This window comes from Periophthalmus magnuspinnatus, chromosome 9 (assembly GCF_009829125.3).
Source record: "Periophthalmus magnuspinnatus isolate fPerMag1 chromosome 9, fPerMag1.2.pri, whole genome shotgun sequence".
In the NCBI taxonomy this organism is placed as follows: domain Eukaryota; kingdom Metazoa; phylum Chordata; class Actinopteri; order Gobiiformes; family Gobiidae; genus Periophthalmus; species Periophthalmus magnuspinnatus.
The window spans coordinates 19,234,335-19,256,740 of record NC_047134.1 but is presented as its reverse complement, the minus strand read 5'-3'; the positions used below and the strand labels follow the sequence as shown (position 1 = coordinate 19,256,740).

General features: G+C 41.2%; 1 protein-coding gene across 2 annotated transcripts in view; it reads right to left on the bottom strand.

Annotated features, from left to right (window-relative positions):
• The window catches only part of kat6a (K(lysine) acetyltransferase 6A), a 30,274-nt gene extending 9,063 nt beyond the window's left edge, over positions 1 to 21,211 (bottom strand). The window contains exons 1-8 of one of the 2 annotated variants that reach the window (XM_033972715.2): positions 21,072 to 21,211; positions 18,364 to 19,709; positions 3,678 to 3,786; positions 3,126 to 3,241; positions 2,722 to 2,803; positions 2,465 to 2,573; positions 1,399 to 1,715; positions 248 to 360 (exon numbers count right to left, since the gene is read on the bottom strand). In XM_033972715.2, coding sequence (XP_033828606.1) covers positions 248 to 360; positions 1,399 to 1,715; positions 2,465 to 2,573; positions 2,722 to 2,803; positions 3,126 to 3,241; positions 3,678 to 3,786; positions 18,364 to 19,020 — 1,503 coding nt within the window. In that variant the 5' untranslated portion in view covers positions 19,021 to 19,709; positions 21,072 to 21,211. The remainder of the gene's footprint in view (positions 1 to 247; positions 361 to 1,398; positions 1,716 to 2,464; positions 2,574 to 2,721; positions 2,804 to 3,125; positions 3,242 to 3,677; positions 3,787 to 18,363; positions 19,710 to 21,071) is intronic. The other variant, XM_033972716.2, reaches the window with a different exon arrangement.
• Between the last annotated feature and the right edge of the window lie 1,195 nt (positions 21,212 to 22,406).

The following is a 22,406-nucleotide window of genomic DNA, read 5'->3' as shown; positions in this document are numbered from 1 at the left end:
CAACATTGCACTATATAGAAATGGGTATCCTATTGGAAATCAATAATTACCACCATCGGTACATCTGCATACAAATTTTTTTTAACACATGTGTTGGGCTGGAAAAAGTACAACCCTTTTTAAAAACTGTTAAAAACATTCACATAGAACACACATTTCAAACTTTGCAATCATGTGACCTCAAGTAGATATACAATGCTATATTAGCTGTATGTGAGAAGTTACAATAAGAAGCGTTTTAGTGCACCTGTAGCGCCAGTTCCTGGATGTGTCTGAATAACTCAATGTCTTTTTCTGTCAGATTTTCGTGACCAGGCAGTTTATCATCCTCGTCACGCCAGTCGCTGCCTTCCTGATTGTCTGGGGATTGGAAAACACAGTCACCATTAGCAAGAGTCTTGTGAGAGGCTCTCTAGACAGGGAGCCAAGATGTCTGACGATTGATTTTTTTTCTTCTTTTTTTACAGTGATGTTACAGCCACAGTGTGCAGACAGACACATGCACTGCCACAGAAAACATCATGGTTCACATAGAAGGTTATTGAGCTCAGTGATTCTCAGACTTTCCCATACCAAGTACCACTATAGAACATGTTGGGCTTTTTAAGTACCAGATTGCAAATGGACTTGAGGCTAGACTTTTAATTAAAAATAAGAGACTAGATAGATAGTTCTGGCGTAGTAGCAAACAAGCCAGTAAAAGCATCACAAAATTATGTCTAGACCAAGTCTGAAGGTCTGAATTCGAGACAAAACCCAGAACAAAATTTCAAATTTCACCGCTTAAGAGAAAGCCCATGTACCACTAGTGATACCTGTACCACAGTTTGAGAAACATTGATTTAATTAACTAATAAAGCCACCAGGGGACGAGTGATAGACATCTGAGGGAGGGGTGTCAAACACTAATAGACTTAAGAACTTGTGGATCCAACTATTGTCAGTAAGAGACCATTGGCCTAAACAGAGCTAATCGCCTTGTCAATACTTCTGATCTCTCAGTGTGCGCTGGGATCTAGTAGAAGCACAACTGCAGGTGTCCTCTAAAATTGGAGTGTTTTAAATGCATGAGCAAACATTTTCTCAAGCAAAAGAAATATAATAAATCAATGCTAGCCTTTTTAGCACTGCTCTGCAATTTCCAGATACAGTACGAGACTGAATATCATTAGTTAAACACACAGTTTATAGATCAAGATGGCAGAGCCGAGTGGGTAGAGCAGTGTAATTAGGTTTGGTAAAGGCATTGCATGAATAAACTGTGCAGCATATGTTTGTTAGTATGCTTCAAGCCAATTAGTTTGTAAAAAAAAGCTCTTGGGGTTAGTGCTGTATTAAATTACTGCTTTTAGCTACAGAGAGCTATTGCAAACAGCAGAAAACACCCCTTCCCCTTACCCGCCCTGTCATCTCCATCTCCCTTGCGGCTGGCTTTCTTACGGATGCGGCATTGCTGGGAGTAGTCCACCACTTCCTGTCGCGCCTTACGCCCTTCCGGTGATGGCGTGAAGAACTTGGTGAGGGCGTCGATCAAACCCTTGGTCTTGTTGTTGAAACGCAGGCTGCTTTGGGTCAGGTCGTCGTCCTCGCGCATCGAGAAGAGCAGCCGGTCATCGCCGGGGTAACCATCGCAGGATGAACTGGATGAAGAGTTGGCCGACGCAGAGCGCTTCCTTCGACCGCGGCCGCCAAGCTTCTTGAATGGCCTTCCTGGTCTGGAGATGGTGTTGGTGAGAGAGTGAATTAAGTTACAAAACCTGAGCTAAAAAAACACTGAAAATTTTACCGAGGCAATGATTCGGCATAACATTACGACCATCGGCTAAATATGGAGATCAAAATGTAAACGATGATGATAGGCCTTACCAGGATACACAGTCTAATAGAGTGATACTGTGACAGTATAATGCACATGGTAATCCAAAATATTTTACTAATTTATCAATACATTTATAAAAAGTATTACTTTATAACAAGTTTACTTCAGATTAGCAAAAAATGATTGTGATGCGAAAAACTTTGTTTTGTGAAATCTACATAATATTCTCAAATTATCATAAATAACTGTATACTGTACCAACTATCAAATTATCAAACTATTTTAATAATACATTCCCAATCCCAATGTAAGCGGCAGTTGGCCACTTATCCTTCATTGATGTTTTGTCTTTACTACAAAAGACTGGGAACCCCTACAAGACCTTTGGGGATGCTCTTATTTAGCCCTCACTTTTGCCCTTGCCACCACCATTGCCCTTTTTCTGTATCCATCTTATGTCTAAGCTTGTATCTGGTGCAATGTTGTGCAAAAATACCGACTCAGTCCAGTCAAATCGTCACTGGTCATGATATTTCTGATCAGTGTATAAAATAAAAGCTATTTCCTAGAGATTGTGCGTATCTTGTTAGAACAGCTCAACACTGAAAGAACAGATGATGCCATTAGTTGAAAGTGTCTCTCTACCTGTTCTTAGGCCGCCCCAGTGGTCCGCTGTAGCGTTTGATTTGTGCTGCCTTGTCATGTAAAAGCTTTCCCTTTTTCCTCGGCTGACAGATTTGACAAATCCACATGCCTGGAAAGAGAAATGCACAGGTTTACACACTGAAGAGGATTAGACATGACAGCAGAAAATCCTAGTAATTATTGCTTGTATGTTGATGTTAGGAGACAATGAAGACATATTAGTGTCAATCAAATTGAGAAGAGGATTCTGTGTTTACCCTTTGGCATCCGCTGGAGCGGAGGGTCACAGCACTCCATGTGGAAGCCCCGGTCACAGGAGTCACAAAACAGCATGTTGTCCTACAAACAAGGCACAACACATTTCAAATGAGCTCATTGTTGAATATAATGTGCTGTATTTAAACAGATCACGAGACTGGTTAAGCATCTTTTTCTTTTTATTCCAAATGCATGTCATGAGTTTCCCTTTCCTTTTTATGACCATTTCAAAGACAAAGACTTCTGACATGACATTAAAAGCAGAGACTGAAATGGGCTGGATTAAAATAGCTGGCTCCCAGGACTACAGATCTATCTGTCAGCGTCTCTATCCGGCTCTTAAGCACAGAGTGCTCACAGACACCGTTTGCTGCCAGTCCGCCATATTCGCTCATCCACTCACCGCATTCTTCCCTTGATCCTGACAGCTGCTGCAAGTCTTGCATTCAATGCACTGCCACCATAGTGCCTTGACTCGTGCTGTGAGCTCTGGGGAAAACTTGAGACAGGACGGGTGGCCTGCAGGTAGAACACATGCATATTTAAGTGCATCAACATCACAGCTTATTTTTCTGTCAGTCTGACTGACAGCCATGACCCACTTGCATCACTACAGAGAGAAGCAAAAAATGTTCTTTTGGAAGAGAGATCTCCTCCAGGATCCAACCTGGCTGCAAACAGTGTTCAAACATAAATGACAATCTGCCAGAGCCGTGCTTTTCCACACTTTGAAGAGACAGCTTTATATCGAGCGCAAAGTCAGAGAAAAGAGGGAAAACAACCTCTTTTACACCAAACTGAATGTGGACCTTCTACCACAATATCTTCATTGACTAAATGTAACAATTGCATTTACAAAGCACTAAACTGATGTATAACAGATGTAACTGAGCAACAATCTCTGTTCATTGTGAAAGACTGCATTAATGCACACGAATCGGAATGCATCACTCACCACTGTTGCCACAGTCTGCACAGGAGATGAGTTCCTCGGGCTTCTTATCACGGTTTTGCTCCTTGGTGCCCAAACAGAAGCTGCAGATGGGGATGGGCTCTGCCACCGGCTAGAGAAGGACACAGGAGAGAGGACGTAAGAGGACATTTCGTTAATGTTGATAGTGAACACGTGAGAAGCACAAGAGGAAAATTTTGCGTGCCTCTCAACTGTATGACTGGAGTCGTGTGTAATCAGCCATCAAGGATTCAAATAAAAATTGCTGTTAGACAAGTGCCTTTGACTGTTTAAAGATCGAGGAGTTGCTGTGATGAGTCAACCTATCATTATAACGCTATCAGCTGCTTAGTGTGCAAGTGCCTCTACCTTTCTGTTAGTACAAAGGTAGATTACACTTTCTGACACACCAAGATCCTAATTGCTGACAAGTATTGTTGTGAGCTTTCATATTCTTACTATTAGACATCAAATGGCAAGGAAAAAAGATCTGCCTAGTTACAAATGTCTGAGTTATGCTGCGCCATGAAAAAAAACAAAAAAACAAGGTGCTGCTCTGCTCCTAAAAACACCTGCATGTATAACGGCCAACCACTGTTATTCAATCTGACAGAGCAACAAAACAAATCTCGTGTTTATTTGGGGATGTCATTCAAACAACAGGTGGAAAGTATTCATAAGACATGGCGCACAATGGGACTGCTGCTATTGTCTGGGGAGCAGGTGTAGTTTGGGGATAGGACACAGTGCATACAATGTTACACACGAGAGTATTGAATATTGTAAGCTTTATGAAACAGCTAGGGGACTGCCACTGCCAAACTAGGCATCGGGGTTGTTTGTTTTTACAGTAACGCACCATGCGATGTTTCACCAAGATACACATCCAAACAAAGCAATGCAACTGTGGAAAACTGTGCCACTGTGGCTTTAATTGCTGATTTCAATGTGTGCAACAGGGTATGTGTAAAAACACAAACTAAATATTCAAACAACCAATATTGCATTGTTTATTTTACAATAGGGATGAAACAATTAATTTGAAATAATGTTGACAACTATTACAATAATCGTAATCTTATTTTGATCGTTAGTGTTATCTGGTCCATTCAGAGGCTAAAACACATGCCATAATATAACAAAGACAATGACATTGTATTTAATTGTCAAAAAAGAATAAACAATCAGATTGTTATCAATAATAATAATATACACATTTTCTATAGGGCATCAGTTGATGGAGTATTAGTCGACCAAGAAAAAATGTGTATGAGCTGGCCAATTATTTTATTTAGATTTATAAAGAACAGCAGCAGTTAGTCGGTGAGCAAGTAAACTTTTTTTTTTTTTTATTACTTTGGTATTTATGTAAAGAGGCAAATGAACAAGTTTAATGTGCCTTTATATAAATTGTTTCCGAGCACTCTACATGAATGGTTGCCCTTGCATAAATGCCCGTGCAGGTGTAGTCTTGTGAGTGCAGTTTAGGTCAGATTCATAGAGATACGTAATAGTTTTGAGAGCTTCTGCAACACCCCCTTTTTAGTCAACTAATCAAATTGAACTTTAGTTACAGCAGTGGGTCAAGCTAAACAGCTACCCCATCCTTGCAAACATAGTCTATTGTATTGCAAAATATTGAAATGTAGTTCATTAGTCAAAACCACTTGACAAATTCACCAAATCATTGCATTTTAGCCTTTCCCACTCCAAAACCTCAACCTGAAAAGTGCATTTTACCCAAGGTCATTACACACTATCCAGTGCAGCAGAGAGACTAGCTCCTGATTTATTTAGATGCATGAAAACAACAAGAGGCCGACAGGAGCTGGGGCCAGTGTCAGTGTTAGCACGCATAGAGCTGCAGAGCTGTGCTGAGGCGAGAGAGGCAGTGGGTCCTGGCAGTGGAGGAGACAGGGACACGCGTTTGATTTATTGGGTTCATTTCCTTCTGACTCAGGCTGCTTGCAATCCCTCCACCTCCCCTCTTAGCCCCCCCCTCCAACAAGCAACCAACCACCAGCACACTATGGCACGGAGGGAAAGGGAGAGAGTAGTAAAGAAATGCAAATGTTCAGATTACACACGTACATTCTTAGTAAACATGTTAAGACAGTCTGTGGAAGGGCTGTGTGATATGAGACTGAGATAAACAGAATACTACAATGATAACTGGTCACAATACTAAAATTTCATACTCGATTTCGATACTAAGGAATAAGCTTGATACTCAGTACTAATTAAATCCATTAAATTGTAGTACTTTCTTTTAAATTACCATGTGGCCTTATACACTGCCTGGCCAAAAAAAAGTCACCACCTGGATTTAACTAACCAAATAGGTTGGGGTTGCTGCAGTTGGTCAGGTCTAGGTTCAGCAACAGTCTGTGCTCAAAGAATGAGGTCAGCTGACACCTGAATATACTGAATGACCAGGTTATTCCATCAATGGATTTTTTCTTCCCTGAGACATCATTTTCACACATGGATTGTCCACCACAGAGTCCAGACCTTAACCTCATTGAGAATCTTTGGGATGTGATGGAGAAGGCTGCAACACTGGATGGAAATAAATCTTGTGACATTGCAGAAGCTTATCGAAACAATGTCACAGTGAATGCATGCCGTAATCAAAGCAAAATGCGGAACAACAAAATATTACAGTGTGTGACCTTTTTTTTGGTGGGGCCTTTTTTTGACCAGGCAGTGTATCCATGTAATCTCTCACTTGTCCAGGTATGTTCCATAGTGCTCCATACTTATCTCCGTGGTCTTATATTAGTTCTGATATAGCTCAAGATCTTTCTTAGGCTATTCAGGAAAGGTTAATTTCTGTCCTGTGAATGTAACTGTAGTATTGATTAGTATCCTTTTTTTTATTCTTTTTGAAAAACAATTATAACTGACAATTTTATCTATATTTTAATGTTATACAAAGTAAGCTGAAATCTCATAGAGACTCTTTATTCAAAGTTTAAACTAAAAAGCATGATCAAAACAATGCTAAATTGAGAGCTTTTGGGCTTCATTGATCAAGCCTTTGCTTGTGTGCTAAACAGCTAAACACACTGAAAGTGGAGCAAAAACTCAATGCAATTACTCAGAGACGCTAAAGAAGACGCAGCGCAGTTTTGCTCCTGTGAGAGAATGAATATGCAAAACGGGGCATTTTTTTGCCAATGTGAGCAAAATCTGACGCAGAGGAAATGAAAATGAAGTTGTTTAGTGGCTGCTGCCAGATTTATTACAATTATGACAGCAAAAACTGTGTGATAATATAGTACGTTAGAAAGACGGGTGCTGCAGCAATTTGTGCATTTGATATTAATTTTAAATGCTTTAAAATGACTCACAAGGACAGCTAAGACAATATGTTGTTTTAAAAGCAGCAGTAAAAACTATAAACTCTTTACCTGCGACACTTTGGCCCCAACTCCCACAGGCGAAATGGATAGTGCTGGTAAACTTGCTGTTCAATGTTTTCACGATTACCTGTCAGATGCTCCTTAATTTGAACGCTACGCAAAGATATGAAGTAGAGGCAAACGTGAATATGCACAATACTTCAACAATTCAACGGCCCACAGGAGCAGAGGCACGCAAACTTCTGTACGGGCTGAATGCTCTTGTTTATATATCAGTTTTGCAGAAACAATAAGCTCACTTCCCATTGGTAAATCACATGGAAGAAACCCACAAACTGCAAGTTAAAAATAGTAAAAATGGCTAAAACAGCGGTGTCCAAATATGGCCTGGGGGCCAAATGTGCCTCTCAGTCCAATTTTTATTGGCCCTCAGACTCTCTCCTGAACTGCCCCAACTGATCACAGGAAGCAATTTTTACAGCAAATTAGTAATAATAAGTAATTTTACCACTATAACATCAATGGCATCACATAGCATTGTGATACAGAGCTAAAATTTATGTTATACGCCTAAAGCTCTGGAGGCTCTGAAAACTATGTAAAATGCACCCATCAGAATGATGCACTGTACTGACCACCAGTCTGTGGCCCTCCGCTTCAAGTATCTTTCAAGATGTGACCCTCAATGAAAAAAAAGACTGGACACCCCTGGGCTAAAAGGTTTCTTGGACATATTATGGTTTGTTCTAAATCTCTAGGAATGGCTTGATTAACATGGATGGCTCTGTATAAATGGCAGTTGTAGTCTACGTGAGTGCAGTTTTTATCCTTTGCAATATATACTATGTAGGATACGTACTAAGTAAGTATATTGTCACTGATAATGGCAAATATGATGTCACACTGATAATTCAGTTAAGGAAAATGATCGGCAATAATTGAATCCGATAATTAGAAGCCCAAAATACGCTGATTCAGTCGCTTTTCTGATAGAACTGAGGTCTGGCTCCACCTCCTGCTCCAGCTGTGCACACAACAGCTCCAGGTCAGAGGCAAAGAGCAGAGGACACATGTTTACATATAGGGACTTCTTTAATGTTTGGAGGAAAGATACGTCAGCAAAACCACATTGTACCAGCCCCACGACACAGGAGAGGGGATACAGGCGTCTCACATTAGAGCTAACAAGTTATCTGAAAGTTTTCACCACAACGCTAAGTGAAAACACGAGGCATCCCCAATGGGCAGCTGAAACTGCAACAGTCCATGTATTAGCACTGTCGCTTGACATAGATGCTATCAGGCCGACGGGCTTGGACTATGCAAGGAACTAGTTGTATATTTGTTCTCAATGAAACAAGGGTGTTGCAGCGATAGGAGTTTACCTGTTAAAGTGTGTGACCATGTGCTCCACATGCAGATGAGAAAATACGCATGTCATGCAGACACGTTTAGCTTAACAGCCCAATACAGACCGACTGTACAGGACTGCCTGTGTCTGCCTCTCTGCTAACTTTTTATTCACTGTCTATACACACAATACAAGGTTTAAGGAGCAGTCACGGTGCTGCGGACCCCGCCCCTTTGTGTTGCACAAAGCATGCATGAAACTAATAGATAACAATATGCTTCAGATAAAATAACAAAATCAAACAATGCCACATTGTGTATTTTTCTGTTTTAAGGCAAGAAGAATTAATGTAGGCCTGTATGAAACACTACCAGGACATAGGAAGTCTATAATTTATACTGAGCTACAACCCATTCATGTATATGTGTATGTATGTGTGTTTATGTATGTATGCGTGTGTGTGTGTGTAAATGTCATTTTTTTAAGCCTTTATATGGATTATATGTCCTACTTTAGACCACTTTAAGGCCTGAAACTACAGTTATTTAAAATGGCTTATCAATTTTACTTTATCGGCTATCGATGGCATGCATCTTCAAATTATCGGTTATCGTATCGGTAGAAAATTCCATTATCATGCATCACTAAGCGAGCAATTTAAATATGAGCATGGCTACGGGAAGCACTTGTAACTAGCCTAAGCACCAGTCGATACCGAATGTGCTAGAAAAGATGAATAGCCATTTCTTAAGGAGACAGAACAAGGACGCAGAGCAGAGGGCTAGCAGAAGGAAGCATACTGTTAAGTGAAAGAAAAGAGAAATGTGCAGCGGCTGAGAAGCTCCAAGTGAGCTGCGTGTGACCAACACCTCAATCATTCCTGTCTCTTAACCCTGCGAGTGCCAGACGGGGTCAACCGCTGCTGCCCTGCTTGAGTAAACAACGCTATAGAGATGTGTGTTAGAGAGAAGCTTTGGTTACTGCTGCCACTGTAAATTAATCCCCAGCAGATACTAAAAATGAAAAGCTAATCCTTCATGACGGGGATATTGGAGGAGAGAAAGAAACACGTTGCTCGTACTCCTCCTGAGAGTTATTTTCCTCTCCGTTTTAGACTTTTGGCTCATTCGGCGTGGGCTGCACTGTCGCTCCAGAAATTTCCCTCGACAAGACAGAGCCATAGTGGTACTAGTAGTAACCACCTCTATATAATCTTTTTAAGTACTTATTTTTAGCACAGTATAGTTTAGACATGGAAGATAATACAAAATAGCAGGTAACCATGAGCGACTATTTCCTAATTCGGTCCCTATTGCATCTTAACACCTGCCAACCCAGTGGTTTACTTTTGACACAAACTTATATTACTAGGGTAGTAAAAGGGTTGCTAAATGTATTGAAAGTCAGATACTAATCAATATTAAAACTAGTATTGAACTAGATAGTCATTTGAGCAGTGATACTAAAAATGTCACATTCACAGGACAGAAACAAACCTTTTCTAAATAACTTTCGAACTGTATCAGAACAAGTGTAAGCTCTGCCTGGACGACTAATATAAAATTAAGTACTAAAATTTAATGTTGAAAATGTTTTCAGCCTGAGTGTTGTTAGGATTCAGGAATAATGTGGCTTTGAGCCAAATGGGACACGCCTCATAGTGACGGTTAGTAACTCTCTGCAGTGACTGGGAGGACTTGAAATGCCACCTTCATGTCCACAGACACAGCTCACCTGGTAGAATTTTCTGGAATCAGCATGTTTAAAAACAACAAACTATACCTTCTTTACATTTTGTCACTCTAAACCGCAACACTGATCTTGATAATATAAACTGGTCCATTGGCTTCCTGTTCAAAATCAAAGATCAGATTCTTAGCTGCTGGTATGAAGAGGCATAGTGGCATTTCAGTGAACAAGTAGAAGTTTTTGTAAAATGGCAACACAATATTTGGGAACCCAGTGTGTGTTAACATTTTTAATAATCACAATTACTGGACTATGAGCTACATTGTTCAAGGCTCAAATGCATGACAGTACAGATTATCCTAACATGCATCAACTAAATATCAAAATAAAACTCCAAGTAAACTAATTATGAGACGATACCATTATAACATGGTGAAAAGCTCATATAAGTCAATTTTGCATAATATGTCTTCTTTATGTAGATTATTTTAGAATATTCAACATTTTTCAAAGTTAATCAATCCATTAATCATTTTGTGGTAGAATTTCTGTCTCATCTTCATGGGAGTTTTTTTCCTTTTAAATGAAATGAAAAATCAACCTTTGAAAGCTTGGCATCAAGCAATATGAAAAAGGACTTAACTCAGTGTTCATCTTTCAAATATTTAATAGAGAAAAAAGTAGTTTTAAAAAGGCAAGGAAACTGCATTCATAATCAATGCTGTACTTATTTTTCACTCTTACTTCAGTACAGTATAGGTAAACAACTCCAGATACTACACAAGCAATTTTTTTCTGAATGAATCCTCCAGGCCACATACTGTTTGTTATTTTCACCCCTTTAAAACCTGCAAACAAATAGGACTGACCTGCTTTTCCTCTGTATGCTTATTGCTGGTTGTTATGCAAAGACAGTGGCCAGAAAAGAGAGACAGGAAGTACAGTACAATGGGACAAAAAGGAGGAAGAAAGACTCAAACTATAACGGAGAGAAAGCCCCACGCATTGCCCCCTAAAGAGCAACTGGTCTCTTGTCTATGCTTGTATGTAGGTTGCTGAACAAACCAGGCCTTTGATCACCAATCAAGTTATTCTCCGATACTGTTTCATACAATTAATATACTACCAACTTGATTTTGTTTAGAGTTTGTTTGATTTTGTTCATACACAGTTGTCCAATTTTGCACCGCTACCAAAGCAATGGAAAAATGAGGGAGAAAACAAGTACAATTTCTCAAAAGTTCAATATAGAACTTTATTTTGAGTGCTTTGCCAGTACATTTAAAATTTTGTAATGCCTTACACTCAGCTATGACCTTGGCTGCATTGAAGAGCTAAATTTTATGATGCTTCGAGCGTAAAACTTATTAAAATGCAAAAAGGTCAACATGTCTGATTTATAAAGTAGCAGCTATCCAAAAGTCTCTATAGCCTAATTCCCATGACAAGTCCCTGGTTTGGTCTTTCCAGTGACATTTCCCACCTGTAGCTCCGACCTGTTCTGTGCCAAAGTGCTTGTGAGGCGGCCAAACTCCGACTCGCATTAAATGGGAGGTTAGCGTCGGAGCGCGGAGCTAAATCACTACATCAAACGGAGGCTGCTGGCAGTGCTCCAGCCGTCACCTCCACAGCTGCTAAACACATTGGCTCCATTTGCAGGGTGCCGGGGTTAGCCATACGCACGGCCTCTCCACTACACTTCTCACGCCAAGTGCCATTCACATCACAGGGAGCAGTGAGGTGGAGGTACGTGCCCAGTCAGTGCTAATAAAGTCATATAACAATGCAATGGTGAAGGCTGCTTGTGCTCGGGTTGGCAGGAGATATTGTTTTATTGCTCAAAACAAAAGCAAAGTGAAAGTTGGTTAAAATTTGACATAAGTTTGACTTTCTGGAGGTGGCACGTGACCAGCATGATTTCATGGAAACAGCAAGAACATATTTTTGAATATTCTCAATGGAGAACAAGTTACATGCCAAGCTGTGGAAGATTATAGCCAAAGGGACACCATTTCTATGGAAGGAGGAGGACCTTCTCCAGACCAAATAATCAGGTTTGTGGAGATGCAAGCCCGGTCACAGTAAGAACGTATGTTTTTCTGTTTCTGAATGCAATAAAAACATCCAAAATGTCTGTTTTTTGGCTAAACGTAATTTATTTATTTATTTTAAAAAGGGGGACAATGCACATTAATCAACATTACATGGTGTGGCTTTCAGGAGACAGTATGTGAAATGAAATGAGCACTTCACCATGTTAGAATCGTTTTTCCTGGCCATGTGTTTACTCAGTGTTGTATTTCAATTGATCTGTGCAAGCTTGCACAACATACATCTTGTATTAGAGGCTCGAACACTCACAAAATTTTAGTTTTCACCTATTCCCTACCTCTACACACTTCTCTGTACTTACTTATTTCATGTCAGGTTCAAAAAGTTCATGTAGTCATTTTTTCAATAATGCAAACAAATGAAAATGCTAGATCAATATTGTGAACAAAACATAAATGAATGATCACATAATGTTATAGTTTAATACTAAATAAGGGAACCAAAAAGTGACTCTTACTGGCAAATATGTTGTTGTTTTGCAGCAGATGATGTGTAGGCATGTGGTGGAGAAAGCCACAGGAAAACTTTCCATGCACCGGGCAAACATAACCACCACATAACAACAACAAGAGCTGTAGATACCAGTGCAAGGGTAGGGATCGGAGGAGAGGACAGAAGAGATGGAGGATGCACTGGAGGCATATAATCAATGTCTATGGGGCATTTTGTACGGCCCGTTCTCTGAATGAGACAAGCAGGGATGTCTTCACCTTGAGCAAATACAGGCAAGGGTAATCTATGTCAGGTTACGCATGGCAGTTTGGGGTTGATCTAATACGTGCTGCTGGTAAATAGCTCTACGATGGCTTCTAATAAGGGCCGATTGATGCACGATCTATATAGCATTAAAGCACTAGGGAGTGTCTAGCATTAGCCAAAGCAGATGTCAGTCAATAGTAGGTTTGTCAAAAATTAGTACTGAAACTAGATACCCCTTTGAGCATGTATTGATACTAAAAAAGTCACATTTACAGGACAGAAATTAACCTTTTGAATAGCTGAATAGCTTTCGAATGATCCTGAGCTCTATCAGAACTAATATAAGACCACATAGACTATTATACACCCATGGCCCACTGTGGAACCTAGGGATGGGACAATAAACAATAATGTCATTTATCATGATAAAAAGGGTTGACAATAATCATCTGTAGAACATTTTATATAATCGTGATAATCGCCTACAAAGATAATCGCCATTATATGTCCTGAATGTGCAGAAGAAAAAAAAAGCATTCACGGGGATGTCAAAGATGGGAGAAAGTGGTCTGTTGTCCGGGGCCCAGAGTCTTAGGGGCTATTAATTTGTATTACGGGGGGAAACGTGAGGCTTATTGCCCTGGGCCTCCAAATTTCAGTTGACAGCCCTGCTTATCCGTAAGATTGTCTGATAAAGTTATAATTATTCATATCCATAACAACTTTAACTGTGATTGACAAATATATCACGATGATGGTTATTTTGGCCATGATAATCGTCACACAAAATTTCAATATCGTCCCATGCCTAAAGAATTACACATATAAGATGGTACTAAGATTTTTACTATGATTGCAATGGGTACTGAGTATAGATTGTATTCATCAGTATCGAAATAGTTTGAAATTTTAATGGGACAGCACTAGTCAGTGGAACATTTTTTGGAGGGAAACTACCAAATCACAGTGATAGCTTCACTGTTGTTGTCTGTTGGAGTTTTTTCACACGTCCTTACCGTGACACTGCTATCGTCATGGAGAACTCTGGTTGAACCCTTATCCAGCTGTTAAGAGGGCAATCGTGGGGCAGGAAGATCGCTCTTGTCCATTATGACAGCATGAACATCACAAGCACACATAACGCACTCACTGCCAATACCCACGTGGATATACACACAAAGGCTAGCGTCAGGCCCATCCCACCTAATGGCCGTCGCTTCATACAGCTAACGGGCGTTCGGGGAGGCAATGAGGTTTGCCATCTATATATCCGTGACCTCTGGATGACTTCTCTCCCCCGTGCATCTCCCCCGTACTGACCTGGCAATGGCACCCTATTAGGGGCGAGAGGGGGGGACACAGGAATAAGGTCCATGATCCCAGTTTTGAATGGAGTACTAGCTGCGTAGTGAGTACACAAATCTCCTGGCAAATGGGGTCAACGCTGGTGCTTAGCCAATTTGTTTAGATTTTCTCCTCCCTGCTTGTACTCACACACACACACACTTTTGCACTCCCCTCTTCCATTTGAAATCATAACTGCTAGCGATCATGCATGGCAATATGGCAGTGATATGGTGATCCGGGAAAGACAGCAGCATGGAGAAAAGCGGCCATGCAACACTTGTCTCATGATTACAGATACTGCCACTGGCACATTCACATATTCATCATGAGGGGCATTATAATGAATCCAGCACAATTGACTGGGAAGATATGCTAAACTAGAAAATACATAAGGACTTCTTTTACATTTAAGTCTGCTCATCTTTACACAGTGTCGTCACGATACTAACATTTCAAACTCAATTTAGATACTAAGGAATAAACTTGATACTCGATACCATTTCTGATAACACAATGATAATTAAAACACTCTTTGTTTAGACAAGAACGTGATTTTCAACATTAAATCAAAGTACTTGCTGTGATATTAACATGTATATATCTGTAATCCCTCAGTCGTCCAGGTTAGCTCAGTAGTGGTCCATGGGCATATACTAGTCTATGTAGTCTTACTTGTTCTGATACGGTTCAAAAATCATTCTAAAAATTCAGGAAAGGTTCATTTCTGGAGTCAATGCCAACAAACTGGGCTTTAGCTTCTGCTCACAGAGTTGACACTATTGTTTTTCCTGTTAAAATTTGCACTGTTTCGCCCATCAAACCCACAACTACCTTCTGAGAGGAATGAATACTTACGACTCTGCCACCACCAACTTATACATTATACATTATAGTTGTGTTTTTTCTATGCACATATATTTTCTCCTCAAAGTATATCTGACAATGTGGTCTTCCTGATACTAGCAGACAATCCACCTTTTGGTATCCTGTCTCCGTCAATCAGATGTGCAGTATTATTTACTGACTTCTCAAAGGTGCTAAGCCGGACAAGAGCATTGTAGCTTAACAGGAAGCAGAGGCACTGATGACAGGGGAAAATGGCCTCAGAGGGAGAATCAAGGCCACTGCACTGGCTGTGTTTAGTACAACTCTGACGAGGAGAGCCACAGGGAGCCACTTAATGCAACAAAACCTCATATCTACATTCCTCTGTATTTAGTCATTTTAACCACTCTCCGCTTTCACCAGCTGAAGTCGCATCCATAGATCTGCTGTTCGGTCTCCCCATGTAACCTTGGCATACATATATTCTTCTCTGCATGACCTAAACTAGAAGATTATCTGGTTTATTGATAATTATGATTATTCAGGTCACAATATTATCATCAAAATAATCATGACAACGTATGATGCAGAAGCAAGTGATTTCAAAATGTTCTATGTTATTAACTTTATTTTGATCATTCAGAAAGTTGGATTTCATAAAGATGGTAAAAGAAAAACAAATGTATGAAAAGTATTCTGTGGTTTGGTAAAGATGTCAATAATTGTGAAGAAATATTAAACTGCAATGTTTCTTCTCACAATAGTTTGAAATTGCGGCATCCCTGGTCCAAACAATCTCCATCTGGTCTCTCTGACTTCATCACTGAAACATTTAACATGAGCTGTCCCACTGATGTGCACATTCTTACTCATATCAATCACTCTCACCATCTTGCACTGCCACCTCTTATTCCACTAAATCCCCATATAGCTTGAGCAAAATGAAAGACTATTGAAACCAGCCATTCCCAATACACTGTGTTACATAACATCTACGACTTGAATGGGGGAGCGTAGCATAGTACTATCAGAGCTGAAGGAGCTTGTCGCGGTCATCGTAAGAGGTAAGCCCAAGTGTCTGTAGCCAAGCGGGTCAGTGTGTTAGCTGCCCCCATGTGACTGCCTCCTGCTCTCTAGGTTAATCCTCCTGTGTGTGAATGGAGGCACTGGCCATCTCTAGGCAGCACTGGCATGTACACACCCAGATATAGGACAGAAATAGCAGCAAAGACGGCCATGGCAGCAGTGGTGATAACCCTGTGACATACGACCCACTGACAAGCTACTATGTTTGCAGAAGTGTGAAGCTCCACTTGATTTATTTGCATACATGGTCAAGGCCATGCTCTGAAGTTTTCTTATGTGCAAGACCTCAGCCGGTGTCATGTTGTAGTCTATGCGCAGTGCTAGCATGCACCTCTAATTGGTTGTACAACTACAGCTCAACACGGCTGGTTTAATTTGACAAGAAGCCATGTTTCGGATACAGTAGCATATCAACAAATACAATAGCCAAATGTATTCAAAGGTGGACAACATAACTTTTCTGGAGGGGGGGAGGGGGGCTGAGCAATCTGCCTCGCTCCATAAATGTTATTGTTTTTCCTACAATGTTCCACAGTAGCATTAAATATATCCATCAACCACTTATTGAAGTCCCGATTTTTTTATTGCCCAGAAATACCTATGCATTCAGCCTGAGTATGGTCAGCCACTCTGGCTGATCTGACCTGTAACTTCACCATGGAGCTAAGCATTTGGTAGGAAAAGTTACATAGTGACTAGAAGTAATATGCGGATATAGTTGCCATTCCAAGTCTAGTTAAAAGCTGCACTATCGTTTTTACTTCAATGTTGTTGGCCAGCCGACAACCTAGATACTCCTGTTTGACATGCATTTTCAAGTCTAGTTGCCAGTCCAGTTTTGGTTGAAAGCCGTAATGTGATTTCCCTGAGTGCTCTGTAAACATGAGGACTTGTACATGTCTCTGGCCCTTTAGAAGAAGAGCAGTTTAGCTGCCGACTGCTGCCTCTGATCAGGTTACAAAAGTGGGTGTGTTCCTTTGCTCCTCTGTCGCCTGGATGTCTGCTTTTCCCTCTCTCTCTCCAACTCATTGTGTCTCTCTGTAACACTCTGGTTATGGAGGCCTGTAGTTTACGTCATGCAGGCCTCTTCCACCAAAACACCACCTCTCTTCTCTTTCCTTTTTCCTCCCTCTCTCCAGACAGCTCCTGACTGGGACCAGCCCGCAGCTGGTCTACATTCACTGCAGGAGGCTGGGAGCTATGTGACACTCTGCATTGACCTCCTCCTTAAAAACTTGCCCCGCAGACGCCCACCCATCAACATTGACAAACCCATCGACTCTCCACCAAAGTCGACCTGCACACCTGGACCAAAAGAATCCTGCTTGAAAGCCAACTCCTGCAGTTTGGACTGACTCTGAGAAGACACTAGTAAACAAACAGTCACAAAAACATTTAACCTAACAGAAAGCAGTTCTTAAAAAGGGCTCCATTTCCCAATTTTTTATTTAACAAACTAATAACCTGATTATACCTTTAAAAACAGAAAGTCTTTTTTGTGGAGTATGGCTATAAGTATAACAACTGCAAAAGCTGGATCGAGGTTACAAAAATCCAATTCTAGGCTTGACATCTTAAATTGAAACACAGCAACTTATAACAGTTAGGCCTGTCATGCTAATACATTTTTGAAGCAAAATACATTGCTATAGAGAAATACTGCAATAAATGATAATACTGAAACTACTTTATGCCTCTTGACACAATAACAATAAAGCAGGATAATCCTAGTAAACCATTTTAAAACAGATAGTATCATTAATAAGGCCTGAGCCGCAACATCTAAATAAAAAATTATTACCATTATTTGCCAAAAACTGGCCATAGAAGTCACTTATTCAACCTTTTACATCTCAAATGTAATTGTATTACAACAAAAATACCGCAAATGTACACACGATAAATACTGAGCAAAAAAAGTATATTGTCCCAGCTTTCTTATACTGAACTATATACTGTAGTAATAATCGTGACCTACCTAATAGCAGCACACCTGTTTGCAGCACCAACTTAGCAAATAAAGCTACGTCAAGTTCAAAGAAATAGCTGTAGCAAAAAGGAACTTTACATAAAGCAATGCTCACAGAAAACAGTTACACTCTCTCATTCATTATTCAAGAAGCTCGCTGGACTAAAAGAAGTGACCTGGAGAACTTATGTTAGTACTTTTGTTTTGCTGCTTGCATGTGTGTATGTATATGAGTAGATTCTTTACCTTGTCCTTTTCGTGGGGGAGCAGTCGTACAGGTGGCAGTGAGTCCAGAGACACGGTTCCGGTCCCGTCGTCCTGGTGATGGTGTGAGCTGCTGCGGCTCACCAGCTCAAAAAGAGGACCCTGTTTGACCACTCGACCGTGGGCTACGGCACGCTTCAGAGCCACTCTCAGCTGCTGGTGGAAGATGCCAGTGCCCATGGAGCCACTGCTGGACAGATAAGACGCCACATCTGCCTGACACTTCAGAAAACGCTCAATGTCTTTTAAACTGGAACCCCCAGGCTCGTGGAGACCCTCAAGTGCCCGTTTGATAAGCTTGTTCCAGTCCAGCCCTGGTTTCTTTCCTGAATGAAAGTGTGACCCACCACTCGAGCTGCCTCCTCCTCCAGAGCTGCCAGTTTTGGTTTTGGGCACAATAATTCTCCCAGGGTTGTCCGGATCCTTGTAGGAGTTGAGGCCCTTGTTGGTGACCTTGAGAATAGTCCCATCCTTCACGCTGAGTTCTAACTGTTCTAATACAGTTTTGCGATCCAGACCATGGGACATGTTGACCGCATTGCTGATGCGCTCTTCGGATGGCCGCTGCTTTTGCTTCTTTACCTTCCGGATGGCCTCTAGGATCCATTGTGTGTACAGCGGGTTGGCTAGTTTCACCATGGCTGCGGTCAGTTGAGGTGGAAGGGCTCAGCGCTCTACCGCTACGACCACAAAGAACTAAAAGCCAAGGGATGTCTTGGCCTGCGCCGGAGCGCCGCCGCTCCTCTCTCCTTTGAACCCTCTACCTGCGCACTATCCTTTGTCCTGGGGTCGCACGGATATTCCCTCAGAAGCTGAGAATGAACAGCACGGTAAAGAGCAGCTGACCATAGCACAAACTCCCCGAGCCAACCCTCCACCTGGTAAAAAAAAAAAGAGCCTCCTTTCTTCCAGCCAGGCAAGGCTGCCTGGCAGAGAGCAAAGCTGTAAACTGTAAAATGACAGTCCAAAGATCACAAAATACAGTATATGTCCAAAAAAAAGAGGTAAAAAAAAAAAAAGGTACAGAACCACAATAATAAAAACTCACAGAAGGCTGATTGATGAACTCTGTATGAACATAAAATACAAGTGTCCACAGGATAAACTTTCAGAAATGAAAGTTAGAATGGGTACAGTTTCTGGTGATTAAAATATTTGTTCGTCTTTTATCCAACTTGCAGTTTCTTGTAGATCAATTCCTGTGTCTTGATGGTGTACACCTGCCGCACTCTGGACTTCTCAGCTCTAGGACGGAACAGATATCTCACCCCAGGGAGCAGTCAGTGCGATCTCCTTCATGCCTATTGCACCTGAAGAGCTGATAAAACCTGCAGAGAAACAGAGGACACACATGTTAGTTCAATCTGCCAAACCATAGCCTTTTATGCAAATAAAATTGGTCAATAAACAGAATAATAACTGTATTCAATTTGGGTAACCCTAATTAACCCAAATGAAAAGGGTGTATAGAAAAAGGTCAAACAGAAGAAAAGAAAGATTTCAACTCTTAATATTCTAGATCTGCAACAAGATATGGGCCCAGACAATATTCCATAATGATATAACACAATAGTGGTGATATAATAGTAATATAGCATAGTCCAAAGAAGCACAAAGTTTCTTGCATAAAATAAATGTAGATTGAAATAGATAAATACAGATACATGTCACTTTCTTTAAATTAGTACCTCAACCTCTCTAACATAGCAACTCGTAACTAAAATAAGTAATGTAATCAAATTCATTCTGCATTTAAAGTCTAACTTGTACCCAAGATCATGGTAAGAACTGAATAAACCACAGCACATAAACCCAAAAGTACACTCCACTGCCCAAAGGCTAGCTGGGGGTAGCTAACGTAAACATGATGCAGTCAAAACATAGAGTGTTAGCAAACATTAGCACGGAGGCTAGCTAAAAATCAAAGCTCAGTCTGTGTTCTCGTTGCCAAAGTGTTTCCCGTGGTGTGTTTACTCTCACTGATATGATATTGGCAGCCAAGTATCTGACAACAGGGCTTCCCGCTAACTACTGCTGTTGTTTAGCAGGCTAATGTGAAGTGCTAACCAGTGAGCTAATGTTACGACAATGTTACAATGTAAACAGCACAAATCGAAAGCAAGAGTGAACGATAAGGCTGTGCGCTCACCGACATGGTTCAGACAACACAAAGCATCACAGTGCAGCAGCCATGGCCAAATGTGCTCCTGTGAATGGCATTTAGATAGAAACGTAAACCCGCGGCCCTGTAAAAAGCACAATGCAACTCGCCATTAAGGCTAGTCTGCAAGTGCAAAAATTAAGACATCATAGCCTGCAGTGATACTCGCTCCAAGGCCTCGTTTGCAGCCTTCGGTGTGCGCAAAGATCTGCTGCCCGCTCAGACGCGTCTTTACCAGCGGTCTCTTACCTCGCATAGACTTCCTCCCTTCACCACCCACGTAAGTCCACAGCCTGCGGTTGAAGACGAGGCCCATAGCTGAAGCGGAGCAGCTAGGCCTCGGCTCCCCCTCTGTACCCCCCACCCACCACGGCGATAATCATCCCACCGTTCGTACCCCTCGCTCCCCTCTCCCTCTCCACGGTCCCCCCAGAAAGCCAGCGTTGGTCCGGTTCTGGTTTGCGAGGGAAGTCCGAAGAAAGGGCGGCCGTGTAAAAATCTATCCAGGGTTATATCCGCTGTTACTCACCGGAATTTGGTGTCGAGTTGCCGCGGAGAAGGTGCCAAACCCGTGCGCAGCGGAGACAACAACAAGCCGAAAAATGCAGCCAGAGACTAGGGGCTCTAGAGCCGACGCCATCTTTGAGTGAAACAGGAGCTGTGCTGGTGGGGGAGGGGGGACACTGAACAGCCAGGCAGGGCTAAGGGACCGTTTGTAAAGTGCAAGGCGAAGATCTTCATGAAGAAATCTCCACTGCAAGGCGCGAGAGGGAGCGGGCGGCGGCGTGTTCTACTCAAATCGGTTTCCTGCTCAGATTTGCGCCCCCTAAAGTTGCACAACCAATCACCACACTGTAACCACTGGGTCAGATTTCCTTGCTGTTATGATAAAAAAGAGGGGGAGGGTGGGCATAAAGTATTTTACGCTTAAAATGCATACTTATTCAGCCTGCATAGTCTTATAAAACTCAATTAATTAATTCATAATTAGGGAAATTAATTAAACGCAATTAAAGCTGCCTAATTCAACTGAGACAACTGTAAATTAAGGCTGGACTATGTAATCAATACTGATGAAAATGTTTCAACAAAACTGCATGTAATTAAAAAGATATGCTGATGATGAGTAAAAGTAACACAAATAACTCATAGTACTAGGCTATCTATGTTCAATGCAATGTTGGGACAATTGCACATAAATTACACAAAATTATCATTAAATTAAAAAATAGACTAAAAAAAGACCCTTACTGAACATAAATACTAAAGCTGATGTTCACTGTTCTAACTTCAGTGTTTAGTTGAAATCAGATCATGTCTTTGGCTGTACTGGCAATGTTGGGACAATTGCACATAAATTACACAAAATTGTCATTAAATTAAAATAAATAGACTAAAAAAAGACCCTTACTGAACATAAATACTAATGCTGATGTTCACTGTTCTAACTTCAGTGTTTAGTTGAAATCAGATCATGTCTTTGGCTGTACTGGCATAACAAAAATATTGCCTTGACAGGGTTATCATAAACGCATAGCCTGGTGGATGCTTAATGGTGCATCTTGGCATGGGCGCATCCTCAGGCACAACACCGTGTACTGTTGCTATGAGAGGGGTGTGGATGTTGGCTGAGCGCATGAAATGGAAGAAAGGGACAGATGGCGGTAGCGTTGGAGGAAGGAAAAAAGAGATAGGTGTTCTCGCATTCTCCACTGAGCTGCGGCTACATGAGGAGGAGAAGGAGGAGGAGGAGGAGGAGGAGGAGGAGGGTTCAAGGGAGCGTCAACATCTTCCCTGCAGCTGTAGAAGGAAAAAAAAAAATCAAAGCCAATGAGCATGCCTTAACGTTAGAGGGTATTTAAAG